Source organism: Ovis aries, chromosome 2, assembly GCF_016772045.2.
Source record: "Ovis aries strain OAR_USU_Benz2616 breed Rambouillet chromosome 2, ARS-UI_Ramb_v3.0, whole genome shotgun sequence".
In the NCBI taxonomy this organism is placed as follows: Eukaryota; Metazoa; Chordata; class Mammalia; order Artiodactyla; family Bovidae; genus Ovis; species Ovis aries.
Genome location: NC_056055.1, coordinates 215,343,482 through 215,368,367, shown reverse-complemented (window position 1 = coordinate 215,368,367; position 24,886 = coordinate 215,343,482). Strand labels below are relative to the sequence as shown.

The window sequence follows — 24,886 nt, the reverse complement described above, 5'->3', positions numbered from 1 at the left end:
CAAAAGGAAAAAGCAAGTTGTATAAGACCATGGTGTATAATTTCCATTTATGCTTTATATATATATGTAATCAATATATAATTTGTACATTTATATATTATAGTCAAATATATTTACATTAAGTTAAGGAAATATTACTTGAACACAGGTGTATTTTAAACTATACATGTTGATATTGATCGAAGTCTGAAATTGCAAAAAATTCCAGATGTTTAAGCTGGTTTTAGAAAAGGCAGAAGCACCAGAGATCAAATTGTCAGCATCCACTGGATCATGGAAAAAGCAAGAGAGTTCCAGAAAAAAAACGTCTATTTCTGCTTTATTGACTATGCCAAAGCCTTTGACTGTGTAGATCACAGGAAACTGGAAAATTCTTCAAGAGATGGGAATACAAGACACCTGACATGCCTCTTGAGAAATCTGTATGCAGGTCAAGAAGCAACAGTTAGAACTGGACATGGAACTACAGACTGGTTCCAAGTAGGAAAAGGAGTACGTCAAGGCTGTATATTGTCACCCTGCTTATTTAACTTATATGCAGAGTACATCATGAGAAACGCTGGGCTGGAAGAAGCACAAGCTGGAATCAAGATTGCCGGGAGAAATATCAATAACCTCAGATATGTAGATGACATCACCCTTATGGCAGAAAGTGAAGAAAAACTAAAAAGCCTCTTGATAAAAATGAGAGGAGAGTGAAAAAAGTTGGCTTAAACTCAACATTCAGAAAACTAAGATCATGGCATCTTTTCCCATCACTTCATGGGAAATACATGGGGAAACAGTGGAAACAGTGTCAGACTTCATTGTTTGGTGCTCCAAAATCACTGCAGATGGTGATTGCAGCCATGAAATTAAAAAACTCTTACTCCTTGGAAGGAAAGTTATGACCAACCTAGATAGCATATTGAAAAGCAGAAACATTACTTTGCCAACAAATGTCCATCTAGTCAAGGCTATGGTTTTTCCAGTGTATGGATGTGAGAGTTGGACTGTGAAGAAAGCTGAGCACTGAAGAATTGATGCTTTTGAACTGTGGTGTTGGAGAAGACTCTTGAGAGTCCCTTGGACTGCAAGGAGATCCAACCAGCCCATTCTAAAGGAGATCAGTCCTGGTGTTCTTTGGAAAGACTGATGCTAAAGCTGAAACTCCAGTACTCTGGCCACCTGATGCGAAGAGTTGGCTCACTGGAAAAGATTCTGATGCTAAGAGGGACTGGGGGCAGGAGGAGAAGGGGATGACAGAGGATGAGATGGCTGGATGGCATCATCAATTCGATGGACATGAGTTTGAGTGAACTCTGGGAGTTGGTGATGGACAGGGAGGCCTGGCATGCTGCATGCAATTCATGGGGTCGCAAAGAGTTGGACACGACTGAGTGACTGAACTGAACTGAAGCATTTTCCCATTGCAAACTGATTTCATATTTTCTAAATCCTTCATGTTTATGCATGATTCAAAATAAATGGTAGAGTTAAAAACCTGAGAATAATTAGTATTTCTTAATTACTTCTATTCTGATTAACATTTACTTCTTTTTATGTAAAGCAGAATAAATTTAGTGTAATGTATTTCTAGTTATTTGATTTTCTACTCAGAACAGAATTATAAACAAGTTGGCTTAATCCTTATGTATTTAACATGGCACAATATTATGAATAAATATTTTGATTAATATAGTTCCTCAGGGATTTTTAATGATATTTTGAACTCTTAAATATATTCAACATTATTATCAAATTACAGGCATTAAAATTTTCATTTGCATATGGTTTTAGACTTTTTAATACATTCCATAATTCTAAACTCTAAAAATAATGCAAATCTAATTTCCTTTTTTGCAACCTTATGCCTGAAAAATGCTAATTTAACATACTAAACTAGTATTCATAATTATTGGCAAAATGCTGAGATCATTGGTTGATGTCGGAATCACAGTACTTCCAGCAAAAAACAACAATTACTGCTTAACGATATTCAATAATACTATACAAAATGCAGCTAAGTTTGCTGTAATAAAGCACAGTACTAGCATGAAAGGGTATTTAATTGTTCTTGAAGTGCACCATTAGTAGGCCAGGGTGGCATCACACAACATGATGATATAAATTGGCATATCAGAGTTAAAAGGAACTTTCACTCATCTTTATATTTTCATATCATATTATTTAAACTGCAATCTATTTTATATAAATACCAAAGATATCAAGACAAATATATTAAATAAGATTCCATGTTTTCATTAAGCAAATCAAAATATAAAATAGCCTCTAAAGAAGTTGAGAGTTATGTGCAAATCTGCTATAATGAACAATATTAAATAAGAACCTGAAATGTTAGATCCATGAACTAAGGTAAATTGGAAGTAGTCAAACAGGAGACGGCAAGAGTGAACATAGGGATTTTAGGATCAGTGAAATAAACTGGACAGGAGTGGGAGAATTTAATTCAGATGACCATCATATCTACTACTGTAGGCAAGAATCCCTAAGAAAAAATGGAGTAGCCCTTACAGTCAATAAGAGAGTCTGAAATGCAGTACTTGGGTGCAATCTAAAAAATGACAGAATGATCTTGGTTCATTTCCAGGGCAAACCATTCAATATCATGGTAATCCAAGTCTATGACCCAACTACTAATGCCAAAGAAGTGGAAGTTAAACAGTTCTATGAAGACCTACAAGATCTTCTAGAACTAACTTCAAAAAAAAATGTCCTTTTCATCACAGGGGACTGGAATGCAAAAGTAGGATACCTGGTCAAGAGATACCTGGAGTAACAGGCAAGCTTGGTCTTGGAGTACAAAATGAAGCCTGGAAAGGCAAACAGGGTTGTGTGAAGAGAATGCACTGATTGTAGCAAACACCCTCTTCCAACAACACAAGAGATGACTCTACACATGGACATCACCAGATGGTCAATACAAGAAATCAGACTGATTATTTTCTTTGCAGCCAAAGAGGGAGAAGCCCTATATAGTCAGCAATAACAAGACTGGTGAGAGGGTAACAGGCAGGAAGGCCAGGGGTCTCCAAATGGAGGAAATAGCCTGCAAGTGTCAGACATTTTTATCTCCCTTAAGCGGCAGGAAGAAACAAACTAGTGATATTTTTTTTCCTTCTCTATACAAATTTAAAAGGAGGTTTCTCTTAAAATTCTGTGTTGCCATAATGACACCTGGTTTCATTTGAAGTTAACCATTGCCTTTTTCTTATGGAAATGTTTATCTTAAGCTATACTAATGTACTCTGCATTTACCCCAAACTTTACTCCGCCTTTTGGGCTCAGAACCTACTTGATAAACAAGTATGTTATACTCCGATATTGTTCCTCTAATCTATGTAAATAAAACTATTTGTATGGTGCTCTGCCCTTCTTCAAGATTCAAGTTAATTCTTTTATGGCCCAAGATAAACCATTTGGTGCCAAGATTATCCCAAAATACATCTTATGGGTGAGGGGCCTGGTACCATTCCAAGTTTTGAGACATTCCTTTCTTTCATTGACAGACTGCTGGTGACTACATAACATCCAGCTGAAGACTAGCAGGGGGGTACTCTTTCTGCCCCCTTCTGATGCCTATGTCAGAAGCTTTCTCTATCTCCTTTATACTTTAATAAAACTTTATTACACGGAAGCTCTGAGCGATCAAGCCTCGTCTCTGGCCCTGGATTGAATTCTTCTCCTCCGGGGGCCAAGAATCCCGGCGTAGTGATTCAACAACAACCTTTCACAGGGAGCTGATGGTGGCTCAGATCATGAACTCCTTATTGCCAAATTCAGACTTACACTGAAGAAAGTAGAGAAAACAACCAGGTCATTCAGGTATGACCTAAATCAAATCTCTTACGATTATACAGTGTAAGTGACAAACAGATTCAAGGGACTAGATCTGACAGACAGAGTTCCTCAAGAACTATGGACAGAGATTTGTGACATCGTACAGGAGGAGTTGATCAAAACCATCACCAAGAAGAAGAAATGCAAAAAGGCAAAATGGTTGTCTGAGGAGGCCTTACAAATAGCTGAGAAGAGAAAAGAAGCAAAAGGTAAAGGAGAAAAGGAAAGATATACCCATCTGAATGCAGAATTCCAAAGAAAGCACAGAGAGATAAGCCTTCCTAACTGAAAAATCAAAAAAAAAAAAGGGGGGGGCGGGGGGAACAATAGAATGGAAAAGACTAGAGAGCTCTTCAAGAAAATTAGAGCTATCAAGGGAACATTTCATACAAGTTGCTAGTACTAAGCCATTTCAGTTGTGCCCAATGGACTATAGCCTGCCAGGCTCCTCTGTCTATGGGATTCTCCCATAGAATCTTGGACTGGCAAGAATACTGGACTAGGTTGCCATTCCTTCTCCAGAAGATCCTTCTGAGCTAGGTCTTCAGCACAGCAAGCAGATTCTTTACTCTCTGAGCTACTAGGAAAGCCCTGTTTCATGCAAAGATGGACACAAAAAAGAATAGAAATGGTATGGACCTAACAGAAGCAGAGGATACTAAGAGGTAGCAAGAATACACACAAGAACTATACAGAAAAAGATCTTAATGACCCAGATATCCACAATGGTGTGATCACACACCTAGGGCCAGACATCCTGGACTGTGGTGTTAACTGGGCCTTCGGAAGCATCATTACAAACAAAGCTAGTTGAGGTGATGGAATTCTAGCTGAAATATTTCAAATCCTAAAAGATGGTGCTGCGAAGGTGCTTCACTCAATATGCCAGCAAGATTGGAAAACTCAGCAGTGGCCACAGGAAGGAAAAGTTCAGTTTTCATTTCAATCCCTAAGAAAGACAAGGCCAAAGAATGCTCAACTCATCTCACATGCAAGCAAAGTATTGCTCAAAATCCTCCAAGCTAGGCTTCAATAGTACATGAACCAAGAATTTTCATATGTACAAGCTGGATTTAGAAAAGACAGAGGAACCAGAAATCAAATTGATAGTGAAGGACAGGGGAGGACAGTGAAGACTGGCATGCTACAGTCCATGGGGTCACAGAAAATAGGACATGACTTAGAGACTGAACAACAACAAAAAATGTTGATACTTTTATGAAGGCATGGTGGTTTCTAAACCACCACCACCATAAACTTCTTGGGAGGATAGGCTTCCCTCATGGCTCAGTTGGTAAATTATCTGCCTGCAATGCAGGAGACCTGGGTTAAATTCCTGGGTCAGGAAGATCCCCTGTAGAAGGAAATGGCAACCCACTCTAATAGTCTTGCTTGAAGAATCCCATGGACAGAGGAGCCTGGCAGGCTACAATCAATGGGATCACAAGAGTCAGACACAATTTAGTGACTGAACAACTACCATCTTTAACTTTTCACATGTCTGATCACCATTCAAAGCCTCTAAAGCAGTAATTTCTTTTTCCCATAGTCATGTATGGATGTGAGAGTTGGACTATAAAGAAAGCTGAGCACTGAAGAATTGATGCTTTTGAACTGTGGTGTTGGAGAAGACTCTTGAAGAGTCCTTTGGACTGCAAGGAGATCCAACCAGTCCATCCTAAATGAAATCAGTCCTGAATATTCCTTGGAAGGATTGATGCTGAAGCTGAAGCTCCAATACTTTGATCACCTGATGCAACGAACCAACTCATTGGAAAGGACCCTGATACTAGGAAAGACTGAAGGTGGAAGGAGAAGAGGACAGAGGGTGACATGGTTGGATGGCATCACTGACGTGATGGATGTGAGTTTGAGTAGGTTCCGGGAGTTGGTGAGGGAAGCCTGGCATGCTGCAATCCATGGAGTCGCAAAGAGTCGGAAAAGACTGAGCGACTGAACTGAACTGAAAGTAGTAATTTCTTTCTCTCATCTGTGACTTATGTGACTGCACCGCAGTCCTTGGGATTCTACAGGCAAGAACACTGGAGTGGGTTGCCATTTCCTTCTCCAATGCAGGAAAGTGAAAAACTAAAGTGAAGTTGCTTCAGTCATGTCCGACTCTTGGTGACCCCATGGACTCCAGCCTACCAGGCTCCTCCATCCATGGAATTTTCCAGGCAAGAGTATTGGAGTGGGTTGTCATTGCCTTCTCCGAATGTATAGTTGTCTTCACAAAAACTAACCTGTTGACTATTTTAGTAACCCATTGTTTGGTTTACAGAGGGAAGAAAAATGGCTTTTCTCCAGTATTTAGGGAAATTGTTTCCATAATTTTACAGAAAATAGTTTAAACCATAAGAATTAACTTTTAGAGTACAATATCATATTGAAAGTTTGTTGTTGAATCACGACGCCGGGATTCTTGGCCCCCGGAGGAGAAGAATTCAATCCGGGGCCAGAGACGAGGCTTGATCGCTCAGAGCTTTTGTGTAATAAAGTTTTATTAAAGTATAAAGGAGATAGAAAAAGCTTCTGACATAGGCATCAGAAGCAGGTAGAAAGAGTACCCGCTTGTTAGTGTTAGCAATGAAGTTATATACTCTCCAGTAAATCCAAAGAATGTCTGAAGGTTGTAAAGACCTCACCAGACCTACTCCCATAATTTACATTTTAAGATAACAGAATTAGCCAGAAGGTTTAATCCAGAGACTGTCCTCAGGCAGAATACACTGTTGTTATATAATCCTTGTAAAGAGCAGGTCTACTCCCATAATTTACAGAATTAGCCAGAAGGTTTAATCCAGAGACTGTCCTCAGGCAGAATACATTGTTGTTATATAATCCTAAGGAATGTAGAGAAGGAAAAAAGTTTGTCCTTTCTTCCTCCTTGAGAATTCCAGACCCCTCTCTCCTTGGGGACCCCTAGACTTCTTATCAACCTGCCTAGGAAATGACTCTCAATATGTTATAGAAAAATATAGAGAAATTAGCATGGCATATCAGGAAGAGTGAGGTGAAAGTGAAAGTTGTTCAGTCGTGTTTGATTCCTTGCAGCCCCATAGACTATACAGTCCATGGAATTCTCTAAGGAAGAATACTGGAGTGGGTAGCCTTTCCCTTCCCCAGGGGATCTTTCCCACCCAGGGGTTGAACCCAGGTATCCCGCATTGGAAGAAAGTGAAGTCACTTAGTCATGTCTGACTCTTTGTGACCCCATCTACTATAGCCCACAAGACTCCTTCATTTATGGAATTTTCTAGGCAAGAGTACTGGAGTGGGTTGCCATTTCCTTCTGCAGGGGATCTTCCCAACCCAGGGACTGAATCAAGGTCTCCCGCATTACAGGCAGACACTTTACCATCTGAGCCACCAGGGAATCCCCGGTGGGATTCCCACATTGAAGGCAGATTCTTTACCAGCTAAGCCACAAGGGTCACCCAAGAATACTGGAGTGGGTAGCCTATCCCTTCTCTAGGCAATATTCCAGACCCAGGAATTGAACTGGGGTCTCCTGCGTTGCAGGTGGATTCTTTACCAACTGAGGTATCTGGATACTAAGCTGGCTTGAAAAGTAAAATTATACAACTGTCTAAGGAAGATTAATCCAATTTATACCAGCAAGTTTATGGCAAAAATATTCAATGTCACACAGAATGGACTACTGGAGAACAGTCTAGGAGGAAGTTAAGGTTTTCCACGGAGATCAGCTTTAGAAGGGTAGGAGTGATAATTTTTTTTAAAAAAAAGGAGCAGTGCAATAGGTAGTTTAAAGATAATTTTGAAAGTCCCCCATAATCTCCTCCTTCAGTTCAGTGTAGTGCAGTTCAGTCGCTCAGTCGTGTCCGACTCTGCGACCCCATGAATCGCAGCACGCCACGCCTCCCTGTACATCACCATCTCCCGGAGTTTACTCAAACTCATGTCCATTGAGTCGGTGATGTTATCCAGCCATCTCATCCTCAGTCGTCCCCTTCTCCTCCTGCCCCCAATCCCTCCCAGCATCACAGTCTTTTCCAATGAGTCAACTCTTCACATGAGGTGGCCAAAGTACTGGAGTTTCAGCTTTAGCATCATTCCTTCCAAAGAACACTCAGGGCTGATCTCCTTTAGAAGGGACTCGGATCTCCTTTAGAATGGACTCTTTGGATCTCCTTGCGGTACAAGGGACTCTCAAGAGTCTTCTCCAACACCACAGTTCAAAAGCATCAATTCTTCGGTGCTCAGCTTTCTTCACAGTCCAACATCCATACATGACCCCTGGAAAAACCATAGCCTTGACTAGATGGATGTTTGTTGGCAAAGTAATATCTCTGCTTTTCAATGTGCTATCTAGGTTGGTCATAACTTTTCTTCCAAAGAGTAATCGTCTTTTAATTTCATGGCTGCCGTCACCATCTGCAGTGATTTTGGAGCACCAAAAAATAAAGTCTGACACTGTTTCCACTGTTTCTCCTTCTATTTCCCATGAAGTGATGGGACCAGATGCCATGATCTTATTTTTCTGAATATTGAGCTTTAAGCCAACTTTTTCACTCTCTTCTTTAACTTTCAACAAGAGGCTTTTTAGTTCCTCTTCACTTTCTGCCATAAGGGCGGTATCATCTGCATATCTGAGGTTATTGATATTTCTACAGGCAATCTTGATTCCAGCTTGTGCTTCTTCCAGCCCAGCGTTTCTGGATGGGATGTACTCTTCCTCAATCCCCCAATTTAATTTAATTTAACTTGCTCTTCCAATGAAGAAACTTCAAGATAAGCTTGTTAGGTACTTTTCTATCAGATTTTTAACCCCTAAGTCTCCCATTCCCACCTAACCCCAGTATAAAAATTCAGAACTTGCCAACTAATGTGAAAAAGGCATCAGTGGGAGCATGGGAGACACTGAAAGGAGAGGATCAAAGATGATAAATGACATATTTTTGAACTGACTCTTTTATTAGATTGCAGACACTATTTAAAGAATTTTTTTAAATGAAAAAATTAGCTTGTTTATGAATTAAGATGATTTGTGAATTAAGTCATGTTAATTTTGAGGCAATGGTACCATCTCAAGATGGAAACTATAAATAGATAAATTAGTGGTGTGCAGCTAAGTATGGCAATATGTAGCTTTGAAAGTCATCAGCAAAGATGTTATATTTGAAAATATATTATGGAATTACATTTTAGAACCCAGCAAAATGCCTGGGGCCCATCTTAGTACATCCATGTTAAGTAGTAAATGTCAATGAGAAACTACAACAACCCAAGAAAACAGGGCCACTAAATCCTCAGACCACTGAGTATTAAAAATATGGGTCATCCATTTTCTTCCCCAAGAGACCTTCCTGACCCAGCAATCAAGCCTACATCTCCTGCTTGGCAGACAAATTCTTTACCACTGAGTCTCCTGAGAAGCCCCCAGCCCCCAACTCCAGTGGGTGATGGTTAAACCAAGCATAATCCCTGAATGAGAACTTTAAAAAAAAAAAAAAAAAAAAGGAAGAAGTATATAAAGTACATCTTATGACTAGAGATAGACTGTTTGGCTATGCATATTTTCTTAATATATATCAATTAATGAGTTTTTTCTAATCCCTACCTTAGCATTATGTGTTTCAAGTTCCTTCCCCCATGCCCTGCATCCTTTCCATGTCTCTAGCTCCTACTAGACAGCCTCTTACTTCATACTCTTCCCACCTGCTGGACCCAGTTCCTCAGTTCTGATAATAATGTTCTTCCACTGTGTCCCCAAGATAGGAAAATGCCCTGCCATTGCCAATCTCTGAGCTGTCTGCTTCTTCCCTAAATGACATCTTAGATCTTCTGTAACCTATATAACCAACTCCATGTATTATATTTATTTCATTCAAAATGATCTAAAGTAGTTCTTTTTCTGACTTACACCCAAAATGATACCCTGATTTTTCCTGAAAGTGAAAGTGAAAGTGAAGTCGCTCAGTCGTGTCCTACTCTTTGTGACCCCATGAACTGTAGCCTACCAGGCTCCTCCGTTCTTGGGATTCTCCAGGTAAGAATACTGGAGTGGGTTGCCATTTCCTTCTCCAGGGGAACTTCCCAACCCAGGGATCGAACCCAGGTCTCCCGCATTGCAGGCAGACACTTTAACCTCTGAGCCACCATGGAAGGAAAAAGCAAAACACTGGAAAAATTCATTAAGCAACTGCTTTTAAAATTGCAAAAGCAAATAAAACATTCCTCCTAGCCTATTTTTCTTCACTTTTATACTGAGGATACATGATAAACCTTTTACATGTAGACTAAAGGCCAAGAATCTATCCCTAATGAAAGGAGGGAAATTGCCTTGAGAGATACACACTTATATGTTGGGACTGAGGAGAAAAGCAAAGCTTGGGCTAACTTTAGAGCACCCCTGCCGCCAGCACACACACCAGACCTGGCATCTTACCATAGAGAGAACCGTAGGATTGGGGGGTAGGGGAGTGGGGGGGGGGTAGGGACAGGAAAGGAAGCCTCACAAAAATATACCATGTGCTTTAACCTCAAAGTTCCACAATTTCTCTATTTATTTGGCCACTGTTGGAGCAATGGCCCAGCCAGCCTTCCTGCCTGCTCTGCTCCAACATCCCTGACTGTCACCCACTTACAGACAGCCTACAGTCAGCTGTCACACATCCTTAAACACAGAAGAAACTCATTCAAGCTTGGAATTTTGATTATGACACAGAGCTCGATATCTTTAACTACTAACCTGAAATGATCATTTCTAAGTATGAATTACTATGTTAAAAAGAATGCCTAAGCCACATTAGAAAAGGAAAATGTTTCTTGATGAAAACCACCACTGTTGCTGCTGCTGCTGCTGCTGCTGCTAAGTCATTTCAGTCATGTTCGACTCTGTGCGACTCCATAGACTGCAGCCTACCAGGCTCCTCCATCCACGGGATTTTCCAGGCAAGAGTACTGGAGTGGGCTGCCATTGCCTTCTGCATGAAAACTGCCAGTATCACACCCCAAATCCTTAGCTCTAATTTTTTAAAAAATTATTGTGAGTGCTATATTTGCTTCCTGACTTAATAAACTCTGTGGAGATATATAAAGATTATGCAAACAAGAAGAAGCATGACTTACTGACAGCATCGGAGTCACCTACCACCCCATTTGGAAGAGACTCAAACTACAGGCAGGAGGAGATGTGGGAAAGCTCTATAGTGGAGGGTCAGTCCTGATGGGACCTTGAAAGCATAGGGAAGCTGGAGGCGGGCTAAGGGGATTCTCCCCCAAATACCAAAAATTTAAAAATTAATATTGATAATAGAAGAACAATGAAACATTAGTGTAAACAACACAAAAAGGTGATTATCAAAGCCTTAGTATAACCTATCATTAAAAGTATTTAGTTCATGTTTTATTCAAATGTTAACATATGACACTAGATTCTAAGGAATACCTTTGAGGAAAAAAACATTAGAGATATTAGCTAATTGATTATTTGAATTCATAAAAAAATCCTGTTGTTCTTATAGCATTACCACTAGGAGAAAGTTATTATATCTGTAAATGTTTTCATTCTTAAATGTCAGATACTTTAGAACTCAACAGGTAACAACCACTTTATAAAAACATTCAATATCTCAGCTAAAACTTTATGCAATTTTCATGAAAAGAAACTAAACTCTTCATGGGTTTTATGTAATTTTTTTTCTTCCTCATTTTTGATTTCTTTTTCTGACCAGACATTTTTAATACCATTTTTCTGTAATCGCTGCAGAAGATTTGAACTATCAGCCTGATTGCACAGCAAAGGCACTAAGACATAATGAGATTTTTAAATGGGGCATTAATTCTTTCCATTCTGCTTTTTTAAAAGACTGATGAAAGTTTGAAGTTTTAGTATGAGAAAATAAATAAGGGATGAGTTGATAGTTATTTCTCTGGACAAAGGAAAAGGAGCAGAAATCGCTGTGATTAAGTTTGAAAATGTGGCAGAGTGATCCACTGAGCTGTCTCCACCACTAATACATGTGTGTCCCTCAATTACTACTAATATTCAAGAACCTCCATTTTCCATCTGTAGTCCAAGTAGTTTGGAATTCATAATATCTAAATTCATTTTGCAATAAAATAATGATACAATATGAGTTCATGAATCTGAATATCTGAGAGTTAAGCATGGATCAATGGAAACAAAAACCATACCTTTGTATTAGCTTTTGCCTTTGCTTTACATTTGCTTTGTTCTCTGGCTTCACGAAGACCTTTTTGAGTAGGACCTTCTGGTGCATTTTCCTTTCTACAAGTAGGAACAACTGTAAGATAATACAATTTACTCTTAATGTTTATACTGTCTGTAAGAAACATTATAACCAAAAAAGAAAGCCAAATTCATTACACATGTATTTTTTGAAGTACTAAAATAATAATATTAAAACCATAACAAAATGTTGTAAGTGAAGTTTCAAATTCATTTCCCAAAAATGCAGGGTAGTAATGCTGCAAGGTTAGTGAATTGGCTTGGCGAGCCAGCTGAAGAGCATGTAGGCCAATTTCCAACTCAATTATATCTAAATTCCTGCTTTCATGAGATTTCATGTATTTATAAACAAAGCTGAAGGGGGTCAAAGGAGAGAATTGTAAGCAATAACAAAAATTTCCTAAGTGGAACTGGATAATAAAGAAGAGATTTTAAAATGAAGATTGTATTAATAATATATCCTCTGTGCTTCAAAATGTTGAAAAAAAAAAACAAAAACAAAAACAGAAAACACAGGGTAACATTCCAAAATAGTTATAATACTAAAGTCTAAACTCCCCTGGACATAAGGGGCAGTCCTAAGGAATCATTTGAGGGGAAAAGAAAAGTGATAGGCAAACTCTGTTTCTTTTTCACATCTTTTCATATACATATACATGTTTAGGTATATATAATTCCCTCCTATATTTCTAAACAGCCAGCTGATTTCAATAATTAATATGGTTATAATCATTAACTCTTAAATAACTAAATGTTCTAATTTATAATATCAATCTATGACAGAGAAAAGACAATGAACGCAAAAATATCTCAAAGGATTTTTTGTCAAGGTTCTCAAATAATTATGACGTTATAAAGGTGAGGAAGCACATGCTAGCTAGCATTTAGTTTCTTTCCTGATCCAATTTTTCCAACTCAGTACCAGTTTCAAAGAAGAAAACCATCAAAATAACCCCCACAATAACATAAAAGCCAAATGTTGCATAAGTTAGTACTACATAAAAGTACTTTAAAAACTTCAAACACTAGGGTATTCAGACTGTCTGTCTTCCCTCAATGGTGCTACAAATTAGGACCCCACAGAATCTGAGTCAAAATGTGGAGGAAAAGCAACAATTACAGCTCATTGATATTAGAGAAAAACTTTCACTTCAAATTCTCTTTTATAGCATTTTCCTCTTCCATGACCAAGAGTGAAAGCCTGGTAGTGATGATGATTTAAAATAATAATAGCTAGCATTTATGCTTCATTGATGTTTTCCTATCTAATAGCTACTTGTCTAAGCATATGTGTTATTTCATGACATCCTGGCAATAACACTGTGTAGTTCACTCTCTTTTGTTCCCTTTTACATATAAGGAGAATTTGCATAGCAATATCTATAGGGAAGAAAGGAGAAAGCAATAAAGAGAGGGATCCAGGATTCCAGTGGATAATTATATGAGCAGACCTCATGTAGAATGTAAAACATTACTAAACACCAATTTTAAAGAAATAAAATAAAAAGCAAGAGACAAACAGCAAAATGATAAGGATAAATGAAAGTAAAACAACAAAAAGTGCTTAGTTTATAAGTATATGTAGTTCCACAAGCAAAATGAAATTACAAGAATTTACACTTCAATAATATTTTAGAAAAAAATTCAACATTTGCAACCAAAACATGAGATTATACATTGCATAATGCATGTGTAATGGAAAGAAAAATAATCCTTCTTAATCATTTCTCAAGGTACCAATAATAGCATGATTTCCACTATCAGATAACTATCACTTTTATTTACACAAAGATTTATTGAACAAATGAAAGGCTCAAACATTGGGTCTTTGTCACATTCATGGTTAAGTGAAAAAAACATTTCAAAGAGCTGACTCATTTGAAAAGACCCTGATGCTGGGAAAAATTGAGGGCAGGAGGAGATGGGGATGACAGAGGATGAGATGGTTGGATGGCATCACCGACTCAATGGACATGGGTTTGGGTGGACTCCAGGAGTTGGTGATAGACAGGGAGGCCTGGCGTGCTGCAGTTCATGGGGTCGCAAAGAGTCAGACACAACTGAGTGACTGAACTGAACTTTTCAAAATTCCACAAAATGCTTCTTAATGTTTAGTAATATCCTAAGAAAGGCCATTTCCCCATAAGAGCATCCTTATATTTATCATCTGATATTTGTTAATGAAAAGGCCTATAGTACTGACTGCTGCTATGCCAGTTTTTACTTGAGCACAAACATAGCTTAAGGAAGATACAATTTCTTAAGAGAAACAAAGTAAACATCAAATATACACATTTTTAACTTACAGAAATTATAGTTATTGTACTCCCAATGCTAAATTTCACCCATTCAACCACTTCACAGATGTGCACATTCAACCCAGTGTTAACTAACTGAACATTCAGGCCCCTGGTTAAATGTCAGATATGCATGAACACATTCATTTAACAAATATGTAAGTACCTACATTATATCAGTCCCTAACACCAATATAGATTAAACACAGCTGAAAAGAAAATTATTTAACTGAAAAAATATCATGAAGAAAGTATCCATAATTTTTCCAAGGGAGAAAAACAGAAAATATCCAAGAGATTAGGAAGCTCAAATGAGATCAAAGTATACATCTAATTAGAATTAAGAAAAAGGTAATAGAGATAAAGGGAAAGAGCTATATGTTAAACGATAACATGTATCTAACTAAACTAGACCATTTCCTACATATAGTCATAAGAAACTGATATCTTGTAGTGCAATTCTGAGCAACAAAAAATACCCAACCCGAAAAGCAATTACTTAAGCTAAAACCTTTGCTCTACTAAATATGACATCTGTTAGTGATGCTCTGAAGTCAATTTCACAGTTTTTCACTTCATAAATGATTTCCAATTTCTAAATATTTTTCTTGAATTCATAGATTCCTATCATAAACTATAAGATATCATAAAATATATGCTTCTTTGCAGTCTCATGTGAAATCAAAGAAATATCAGCTAACACAAACAGAATAAACAAAACAGCATATGAAATATGTTTTGAGTTTTTGTAAGTTTCACAAAAAGTTTTATCTCATAATACATCATACTGAAAGGTTTTCTGTGTAGGTATTATAAATATTAGATACACAATACTTCCCATTACAACAAAGAAAACTGTAATGTAACTATCACTTCAAATATCTAGTTGATAATAATCATTATATCATAGTTTCTCTTAGGAACATTTCTACTATTCTACATACCATACCAGAGCAAACATAGAATTATAAACATTTTTCAGATGAGAAACTTAACTACTAAAGTATTAATAACATTCTCTTTAGGTGTAAGCAATTATGGATAATTTTTCCAATGTTATAATTTAAAATTCTCCCATAATAAACATATCATGTTGTTAAATTTAAAATTTAACATGTTGTAAATTTAAAATTCTTTGATAACTACTCCAAATAAATCCAAGTTTTCGCTTATTCCTTAAATTTAGATTAAATAACCAAGTAAATGGTAATAAAGTTACTGCTTCCCAAATTATATTTAATCTAAAGAATTTCTACTGCCATACAAGTTTATGCTCAAAATAAATGAAAAATATATGAATAATAGATAAAATATTTTAAAACTTAAACTAAAATGAGAAAATCAAGAGGGGAAGAGTTAAATATATGAAAATAATTGTGAAAGACAGCAAGATTTATGAAGAATCAGCAGTTAATCAATAAACCAACTTCTCAAAGAGGTTGACTAAGTAGGGTTCCAGTTGATCAGCCAATCTGAGTGATAACACTCTGAGATCACATAGCCAAATGCAGAAATCACTCAAAAAGCTTAGGAAAAGGAACTGCAAATCCTTTATAAAAATAGAAAGCATGTTTATAAGGAGCACAGAATTATTCAGTACATAATTTAAGGAATTACTTTTATTCAGGTAATTGAGACCTACTCAACTTAAATAAAACATGTTTTCTTCCTTTGAGTTTGAATTTATTTTGATCAAAAGTCACTTCAAAATACAGATTAAAATGTAATTACAAAATTGATCTTCAAAGTAACTTATAAGTGTCAGTCTAGAAAATCATGAATTCAATTCTGAAATAAATATCAGGAGACAATTTCATAAAGGAGTTATCTATAAACCATTAGTTTATTTTAATAGAGTTGTCAAGGATAAATAAATAAAATCATGAACTAGTAAGTAGAATGTAACATTTAGAGGTTAACTGATGTAAGCATCAATTTAATGTACAATTCCTCAAACTTTAAGCCTTCTTGTGTTTATTATTTTTCACAATCATTAGTTATTTTGAGAGTTAAGAGTTCCTGAGATTTTGGTATTTTAATGATCATACTTATATTTGATTGTGTTCTTTCTGAAATATTTTCTGCTCTATGCTCTACTAGGAAACAAGCCTTTTCCAAATGCAAATATGTGAGCCCAGGTGAAAAAACCCAGCTATGTGGAAGCCACCAGCTATATCCTCCCAGAGAGTGAAAAGGAGCTGGAGGATGTGAAAGCCATCTCTTACTAGTAAACAAGGAAATAAGGACTGAACAATAAAGAAAGCAGAATTGGCCCCAGATAGTTAGATGCATATGAAAGAAATGATTTCAGAAAGCCCAGACACGCATTTTCTGAAAATTTTGTTGCTGTTGTTCAGTTGCTCATTCATATCAAACTCTTTGCAACTCCATGGACTGCAGCACACCAGGCTTTCTAGTCCTGGAGGTTGCTCAATCTTGAGTCCATTAAACCAGTGATGCCATCCAACCATCTCATTCTCTGTTGTCCCATTCTACACCTGCCTGCATTCTTTCCCAGCATCAGGGTTTTTTCTAATGAGTCTGCTCTTCACAGCAGGTGGCCAAAGTATTGGAGCTCCAGCTTCAGTATCAGTCCTTCCATTGAATATTCAGGATTGATTTCCTTTAGGATTGACTGGTTTGGTCTCCAAGGGACTCTCAAGGGTCTTCTCCGACACCACAATTGGAAAGCATCAACTCTTCAGTGCTGAGCCTTCTTTATGGTCCAATTCTCACATGCTTACTAAAAACCAAAGCTTTGACTATCTGGAACTTTGTCTGGCAAATTAATGTCTCTGCTTATTGATACACTGTCTAGGCTTGTCACAGGTTTCCTTCCAAGGAGCAAGCATCTTTTAATTTCATGGCTGCAGTCACCATCCGCAGTGATTTCAGGGTCCAAGAAAATAAAGTCTGTCGCTCTTTCAATGCTTCCCCATCTATTTGTCATGAAGTGATGGGGACGGATGCCATGATCTTCATTTTTTGAATGTTGAGTTTTAAGCCAGCTTTTTCACTGTCCTCTTTCACTTCTTTCACTTTAATCAAGATGCTCTTTCATTCTTTGCTTTCTGTCATAAGGGTAGTTGCCATGGGCGGAGTTCCTCACGCGTAGTGCCATCTGCAAATCTGAGGTTATTAATGTTCCTACTGACAATCTTAATTCAAGCTTGTTCTTCATCCAGCCCAGGATTTTTTATGATGTACTCTGCATATAAGTTAAACAAGCAGAGTGACAACACATACCCTTGACATACTCCTTTCCCAATTTGGAAACAGTCTGTTGTTCCATGTCCAGTTCTAACTGTTGCTTCTTGACCTGCATACAGATTTCTCAGAAGACAGGAAAGGTGGTCTGGTATTCCCCACCTCTTAAAGAATTTTCCACAGTTTGCTGAAATCCACACAGTCAAAAGCTTTAGCGTAGTCACTGAAGCAGAAATAGCTCTTTTCCTGAAATTCTCTTGCTTTTTTAATGATCAAATGGATGTTGAAAATTTCATCTCTAGTTCCTGTGCCTTTTCTAAATCCAGTTTTCACATCTGGAAGTTTTCAGTTCACGTACTGCTGCAGCCTGGCTTGGGGGATTTAGAGCATGATCTTGTTAGCAAGTAAAATGAGTGCAATTGTGTGGGGTAGTTAGAACATTCTTTGGCATTGCCTTTCTTTGGGATTGGAATGAAAACTGACCTTTTCCAGCCCTGTGGCCACTGCTGAGTTTTCCAAATTAGCTGGCATATTGAGTCTGCATGCATTTTCAAAGCAACATATTTTAGGATTTGAAATAGCTCAGCTGGAATTCCGTCATCTCCACTATCTTTGTAGTGATGCTTCCTAAGGTCCATTTGATTTCACACTCCAGCATGTCTGGCTCTAGCTGAGTGATCACACCATCATGGTTATGCAGGTTATTAATATCTACTTTCTATAGTTCTTCTGTGTACTCTTGCCACCTCTTCTTAATATCTTTTGCTTCTGTTAGGTCAACACTGTTTTTGTCCTTTATTGTTCCCATCTTTGCATGCTTTGTTATATTTAATTGTCTTGAAGAGAGCTCTAGTCTTTGCCATTCCATTGTTTTCCTCTATTTCTTTGCATTGTTCACTTAGGCTTTCTTATCTCTCCTGCTGTTCTTTGGAATTCTGCATTCAGATGTGTGTATCGTTCCTTTTCTCCTTTGCCTTTCCCTTCTCTTCTTTTCTCAACTATGTGTAGGGCCTCCTCAGACAACCATTTTGCATCTTTGCATTTTTTTTCCCCCTGGGGATGGTTTTGATCACTGCCTCCTATACAATGTTACGAACCTCCGTCCACAGTTCTTCATACACTCTATCAGATCTAATCCCTTGAATCTATTTGTCACTTTCACTGTATAATCAAAAGGGATTTGATTTAGGTCATACCTGAATGGCCTAGTTGATTTCCTTACTTTCTTCAATTTACATCTGAATTTGGCAATAAGGAGTTCATGATATGAGCCACAGTCAGCTCCCAGTCTTGTTTTTGCTGACTGTATAGGGCTTTTATCATTGGTTGCAAAGAATGTAATCAGTATGATTTCAGTATGGCCATATGGTGATGTCCATGTGGACTAGTCCCTTGTCTTGTTGGAATGGGGTGTTTGCTAAGACCAGTGCATTCTCTTGGCAGTACTCTGTTCACCTGTTCCCTGCTTTATTTTGTACTCCAAGGCCAAACTTGCCTGTTATTCCAGGTATCTCTTGACTTCCTACTTTTGCATTCCAGTTCCCTATGATGGAAAGGACATCTTTTTGGGGGGGGGAGGGGGGTGTTATTTCTAGAAGATCATGTAGGTCTTCATAGAACCATTCAATTTTAGATTTCAGCATTATTGGTTGGGGCATAGACTTGGGTTACTTTGATACTGAATGGTTTGCCTTGGAAATGAACCAAGATCATTCTGTTGTTTTTAAGATTGTATCCAAGTACTGCATTTCAGACTCTTTTTTGACTGAGGGCTACTCCATTTCTTCTAAGGGATTCTTGCCCGTAGTAGTAGATATAATGGTCATCTGAATTAAATTTACCTATTCTGGTCCATTTGAGTTCACTGATTCCTAAAATGTCAATGTACATTTTTGCCATCTCCTGTTTGACCACTTCCAATATACCTTGATTCATGAACCTAACAATCCAGGTTCCTATGCAATATTTGTCCTTTACAGCATTGGACTTACTTTCACCACCAGACGCATCCACAACTGGGTGTTGTTTCCCCTTTTAGCCTTTTCATTCCTTCTGGAGCTATTTCACCACTCTTCGTATTGGGCACTAATGACCTGGGGAGTTCATCTTTCACTGTTGTATCTTTTTGCCTTTTCATACTGTTTCCCATACATAGAAGATCGCTAAATCTCTTATGAGAGATTTGGATTTTCTTAATTAAGAGTAATCTTTTAATATTCAGATTACCTGTCACCTTGCTGCAAATTTGTATATAGCCTGGCTCCTTCCCACCTCCTGGGAGGTGGTTCTCTGGGTCTCCTGAAATACTCTCTTCTAATAAAATCTAACCCTCAACATTTACATTGTGTGTATTTTTTCCTAGTCAACATCTTCTAAAAATTATCTACATATGAAAAAAGTAACTTTTGATGTAAACAGAAATATATATTCTTTGAAAAAATGCAGTAAGAAAAAAGGTAGAAATAATCACATCACACAAAATTATGTAAATATTTTTCAGTCTCTCTCATATTCAACAGACAGGATCCAATACCACATGTTCTTAGTCTTAACATTAATATTGTTTCATTCTTAACATTAACTTGTGGTTAAGGATTAAGACTCCTTTTGTTACTATAAATATGAGTGCAATAAACATCACTGTGCAGAATCTCTAGGCATTACTGAGCATAATTGATATTTCTTTTTTTTTTACTATAAATTAAGATAGGAATGATTGAATCAAGGCTAAGAAAAAGTTTTGAATATGAGTGTGCTACATATTTCTTTTAAGCTTAATTAATCAGAAAACACAATGAACAGTCATCTGGAAGTAACATAATTTTTGTTAAAAATGTACCCTTTTTCAGTCTTTCTGTATTTTAGATTTTTCCATCATTCTTTTGTAAATTAACAATATTGAGATATAATTTGTATAAAATAAAATAATACATTATAAGTGTAGAGTTGGGTAAATTTTGACAAAGATAAGTAGGCATATAACCACCAAAATCAAGATATAGAGCATTTGCACTTCCCCCAAAATTATTATTTTGTTTATATACCTTATCTTCTTATCACCTGGATGGTACCTCCAAAGGTCTTTTTATACCTTTCTTCTTATCCTTTATATACCTTATAATCATTATTTTACAATGCTATAATTTCAGTTTTTATCAGTCATTCTTTTAAGAAAATTAAGAAGAAGAAATCTTAATCTTTGTATTAAGCAGAATTTATAGGATTTCCTAGGCAAGAATACTGGAGTGGGTTGCTAATTCCTTCTCCAGGGGATCTTCCCAACCCAAGGATTGAGCCCACATCTCCAGCATCTCCTACCCTGGAAGGCACATTCTTACCTGTGAGCCACCACAGGATGCTTAATGTTAATACTGTGTCACCAAGGTGTTGAAAAAATTATTCAACATCTTTGCTGGATGCAAACATGTCTGCATCCAGATATGGCCAGAAAGCCAATGTATCCCAGCACTGCTTGCTATCTAGAGTCCCTGGTCCCCTCTCTCCCTCTCTGTCTTTTGTTTTCCACTGTTTTTTATTTTGTACTGGAGTATAGTTTTGGCTCAGATGGTAAAGAATCTGCCTGCAATGCAAGAGACCTAGGTTTGATCCTTGAGTTGGGAAAATCCCTGGAGAAAGGAATGGCTATCCACTCCAGTTTCCTTGCCTGGAGAATTCCATGGACAGAGGAGCTTGGCAGGCTACAATCCATAGGGTCGATAAGAGTAGCACATGACTGAGCAGCTAACACTTTCACTTTTTCACTTTTCACAGTTGGTTACAATGTTGTGTTAGTTTCAGGTGTACAGCAAAGTGAATCATGCATATACATATAGCATATACACACACATATATCCACACACATATACACACACATATACACACACATATACACTCACATATATCCACTCATTTTTTTTTATTTTTTTTTAATTTTAAAATCTTTAATTCTTACATGCGTTCCCAAACATGAATCCCCCTCCCTCATCCCTCCGCATAACATCTCTCTGGGTCATTCCCATGCACCAGCCCCAAGCGTACTGTATCCTGCGTCAGACATGATAGTATACATGTTAGAATCCCATTCTCCCAAATCATCCCACCCTCTCCCTCTCCCTCTGAGTCCAAAAGTCCATTTTACACATCTGTGTCTTTTTTCCTGTCTTGCATACAGGGTCGTCATTGCCATCTTTCTAAATTCCGTATATATGTGTTAGTATACTGTATTGGTGTTTTTCTTTCTGGCTCTGTATAATCGGCTCCAGTTTCATCCATCTCATCAGAACTGATTCAAATGAATTCTTTTTAACGGCTGAGTAATACTCCATTGTGTATATGTACCACCACTTTCTTATCCACTCATCTGCTGATGGACATCTAGGTTGTTTCCATGTCCTGGCTATTATAAACAGTGCTGCGATGAACATTGGGGTACATGTGTCTCTTTCAATTCTGGTTTCCTCGGTGTGTATGCCCAGAAGTGGGATTGCTGGGTCATAAGGTAGTTCTATTTGCAATTTTTTAAGGAATCTCCACACTGTTCTCCATAGTGGCTGTACTGGTTTGCATTCCCACCAACAGTGTAAGAGGGTTCCCTTTTCTCCACACCCTCTCCAGCATTTATTGCTTGCAGATTTTTGGATCGCAGCCATTCTGACTGGTGTGAAGTGGTACCTCATTGTGGTTTTGATTTGCATTTCTCTAATAATGAGTGATGTTGAGCATCTTTTCATGTGTTTGTTAGCCAACCAAATGTCTTCTTTGGAGAAATGTCTATTTAGTTCTTTGGCCCGTTTTTTGATTGGGTCGTTTATTTTTCTGGAATTGAGCTGCATAAGTTGCTTGTATATTTTTGAGGTTAGTTGTTTGTCAGTTGCTTCATTTGCTATTATTTTCTCCCATTCAGAAGGCTGTCTTTTCACCTTGCTTATATTTTCCTTTGTTGTGCAGAAGCTTTTAATTTTAATTAGATCCCATTTGTTTATTTTTGCTTTTATTTCCAGAATTCTGGGAGGTGTATCATAGAGGATCCTGCTGTGATTTATGTCGGAGAGTGTTTTGCCTATGTTCTCCTCTAGGAGTTTTATAGTTTCTGATCTTACATTTAGATCTTTAATCCATTTTGAGTTTATTTTTGTGTGTGGTGTTAGAAAGTGATCTAGTTTCACTCTTTTACAAGTGGTTGACCAGTTTTCCCAGCACCACTTGTTAAAGAGATTGTCTTTACTCCATTGTATATTCTTGCCTCCTTTGTCAAAGATAAGGTGTCCATATGTGTGTGGATTTATCTCTGGGCTTTCTATTTTGTTCCATTGATCTATATGTCTGTCTTTATGCCAGTACCATACTGTTTTGACGACTGTGGCTTTGTAGTAGAGCCTGAAGTCAGGCAAGTTGATTCCTCCCATTCCATTCTTCTTTCTCAAGATTGCTTTGGCTATTCGAGGTTTTTTGTATTTCCATACAAATCTTGAAATTATTTTTTCTAGTTCTGTGAAAAATATCGCTGGTAGCTTGATAGGGATTGCATTGAATTTGTAAATTGCTTTGGGTAGTATACTCATTTTCACTATATTGATTCTTCCAATCCATGAACATGGTATATTTCTCCATCTATTAGTGTCCTCTTTGATTTCTTTCATCAGTGTTTTATAGTTTTCTATATATAGGTCTTTAGTTTCTTTAGGTAGATATATTCCTAAGTATTTTATTCTTTTCGTTGCAATGGTGAATGGAATTGTTTCCTTAATTTCTTTTTCTACTTTCTCATTATTCGTGTATAGGAATGCAAGGGATTTCTGTGTATTGATTTTATATCCTGCAACTTTACTATATTCATTGATGAGCTCTAGTAATTTTCTGGTGGAGTCTTTAGGGTTTTCCATGTAGAGGATCATGTCATCTGCAAACAGTGAGAGTTTTACTTCTTCTTTTCCAATTTGGATTCCTTTTATTTCTTTTTCTGCTCTGATTGCTGTGGCCAAAACTTCCAGAACTATGTTGAATAGTAGCGGTGAAAGTGGGCACCCTTGTCTTGTTCCTGACTTTAGGGGAAATGCTTTCAATTTTTCACCATTGAGGATAATGTTTGCTGTGGGTTTGTCATATATAGCTTTTATTATGTTGAGGTATGTTCCTTCTATTTCTGCTTTCTGGAGAGTTTTTATCATAAATGGATGTTGAATTTTGTCAAAGGCCTTCTCTGCATCTATTGAGATAATCATATGGGTTTTATTTTTCAATTTGTTAATGTGGTGAATTACATTGATTGATTTGCGGATATTGAAGAATCCTTGCATCCCTGGAATAAAGCCCACTTGGTCATGGTGTATGATCTTTTTAATGTGTTGTTGGATTCTGATTGCTAGAATTTTGTTGAGGATTTTTGCATCTATGTTCATCAGTGATATTGGCCTGTAGTTTTCTTTTTTTGTGACATCTTTGTCAGGTTTTGGTATTAGGGTGATGGTGGCCTCATAGAATGAGTTTGGAAGTTTACCTTCCTCTGCAAATTTCTGGAAGAGTTTGAGTAGGATAGGTGTTAACGCTTCTCGAAATTTTTGGTAGAATTCAGCTGTGAAGCCGTCTGGACCTGGGCTTTTGTTTGCTGGAAGATTTCTGATTACAGTTTCAATTTCCATGCTTGTGATGGGTCTGTTAAGATTTTCTATTTCTTCCTGGTTCAGTTTTGGAAAATTGTACTTTTCTAAGAATTTGTCCATTTCTTCCACATTGTCCATTTTATTGGCATACAACTGCTGATAGTAGTCTCTTATGATCCTTTGTATGTCTGTGTTGTCTGTTGTGATCTCTCCATTTTCATTTCTAATTTTATTGATCTGATTTTTCTCTCTCTGCTTCTTGATGAGTCTGGCTAATGGTTTGTCAATTTTATTTATCCTTTCAAAGAACCAGCTTTTGGCTTTGTTGATTTTTGCTATGGTCTCTTTTGTTTCTTTTGCATTTATTTCTGCCCTAATTGTTAAGATTTCTTTCCTTCTACTAACTCTGGGGTTCTCCAACTCTTCCTTTTCTAGTTGCTTTAGTTGTAGAGTTAGGTTATTTATTTGGCTTTTTTCTTGTTTCTTGAGGTATGCCTGTATTGCTATGAACTTTCCTCTTAGCACTGCTTTTATAGTGTCCTACAGGTTTTGGGTTGTTGTGTTTCCATTTTCATTAGTTTCTATGCATATTTTGATTTATTTTTTGATTTCTTCTGTGATTTGTTGGTTATTCAGAAGTGTGTTGTTCAACCTCCATATGTTGGAATTCTTAATAGTTTTTCTCCTGTAATTGAGATCTAATCTTAATGTATTATGGTCAGAAAAGA

At 37.3% G+C, this 24,886-nt stretch overlaps 1 protein-coding gene across 3 annotated transcripts in view; it reads right to left on the bottom strand.

Moving 5' to 3' along the window:
* Positions 1-24,886, bottom strand: part of SPAG16 (sperm associated antigen 16) — an 815,445-nt gene that overhangs the window by 717,487 nt on the left and 73,072 nt on the right. For all 3 annotated transcript variants that reach the window (XM_060410399.1, XM_042244199.2, XM_060410400.1), the window contains exon 9: positions 12,001-12,110. In XM_060410399.1, the coding sequence (XP_060266382.1) occupies positions 12,001-12,110 (110 nt within the window). The remainder of the gene's footprint in view (positions 1-12,000; positions 12,111-24,886) is intronic.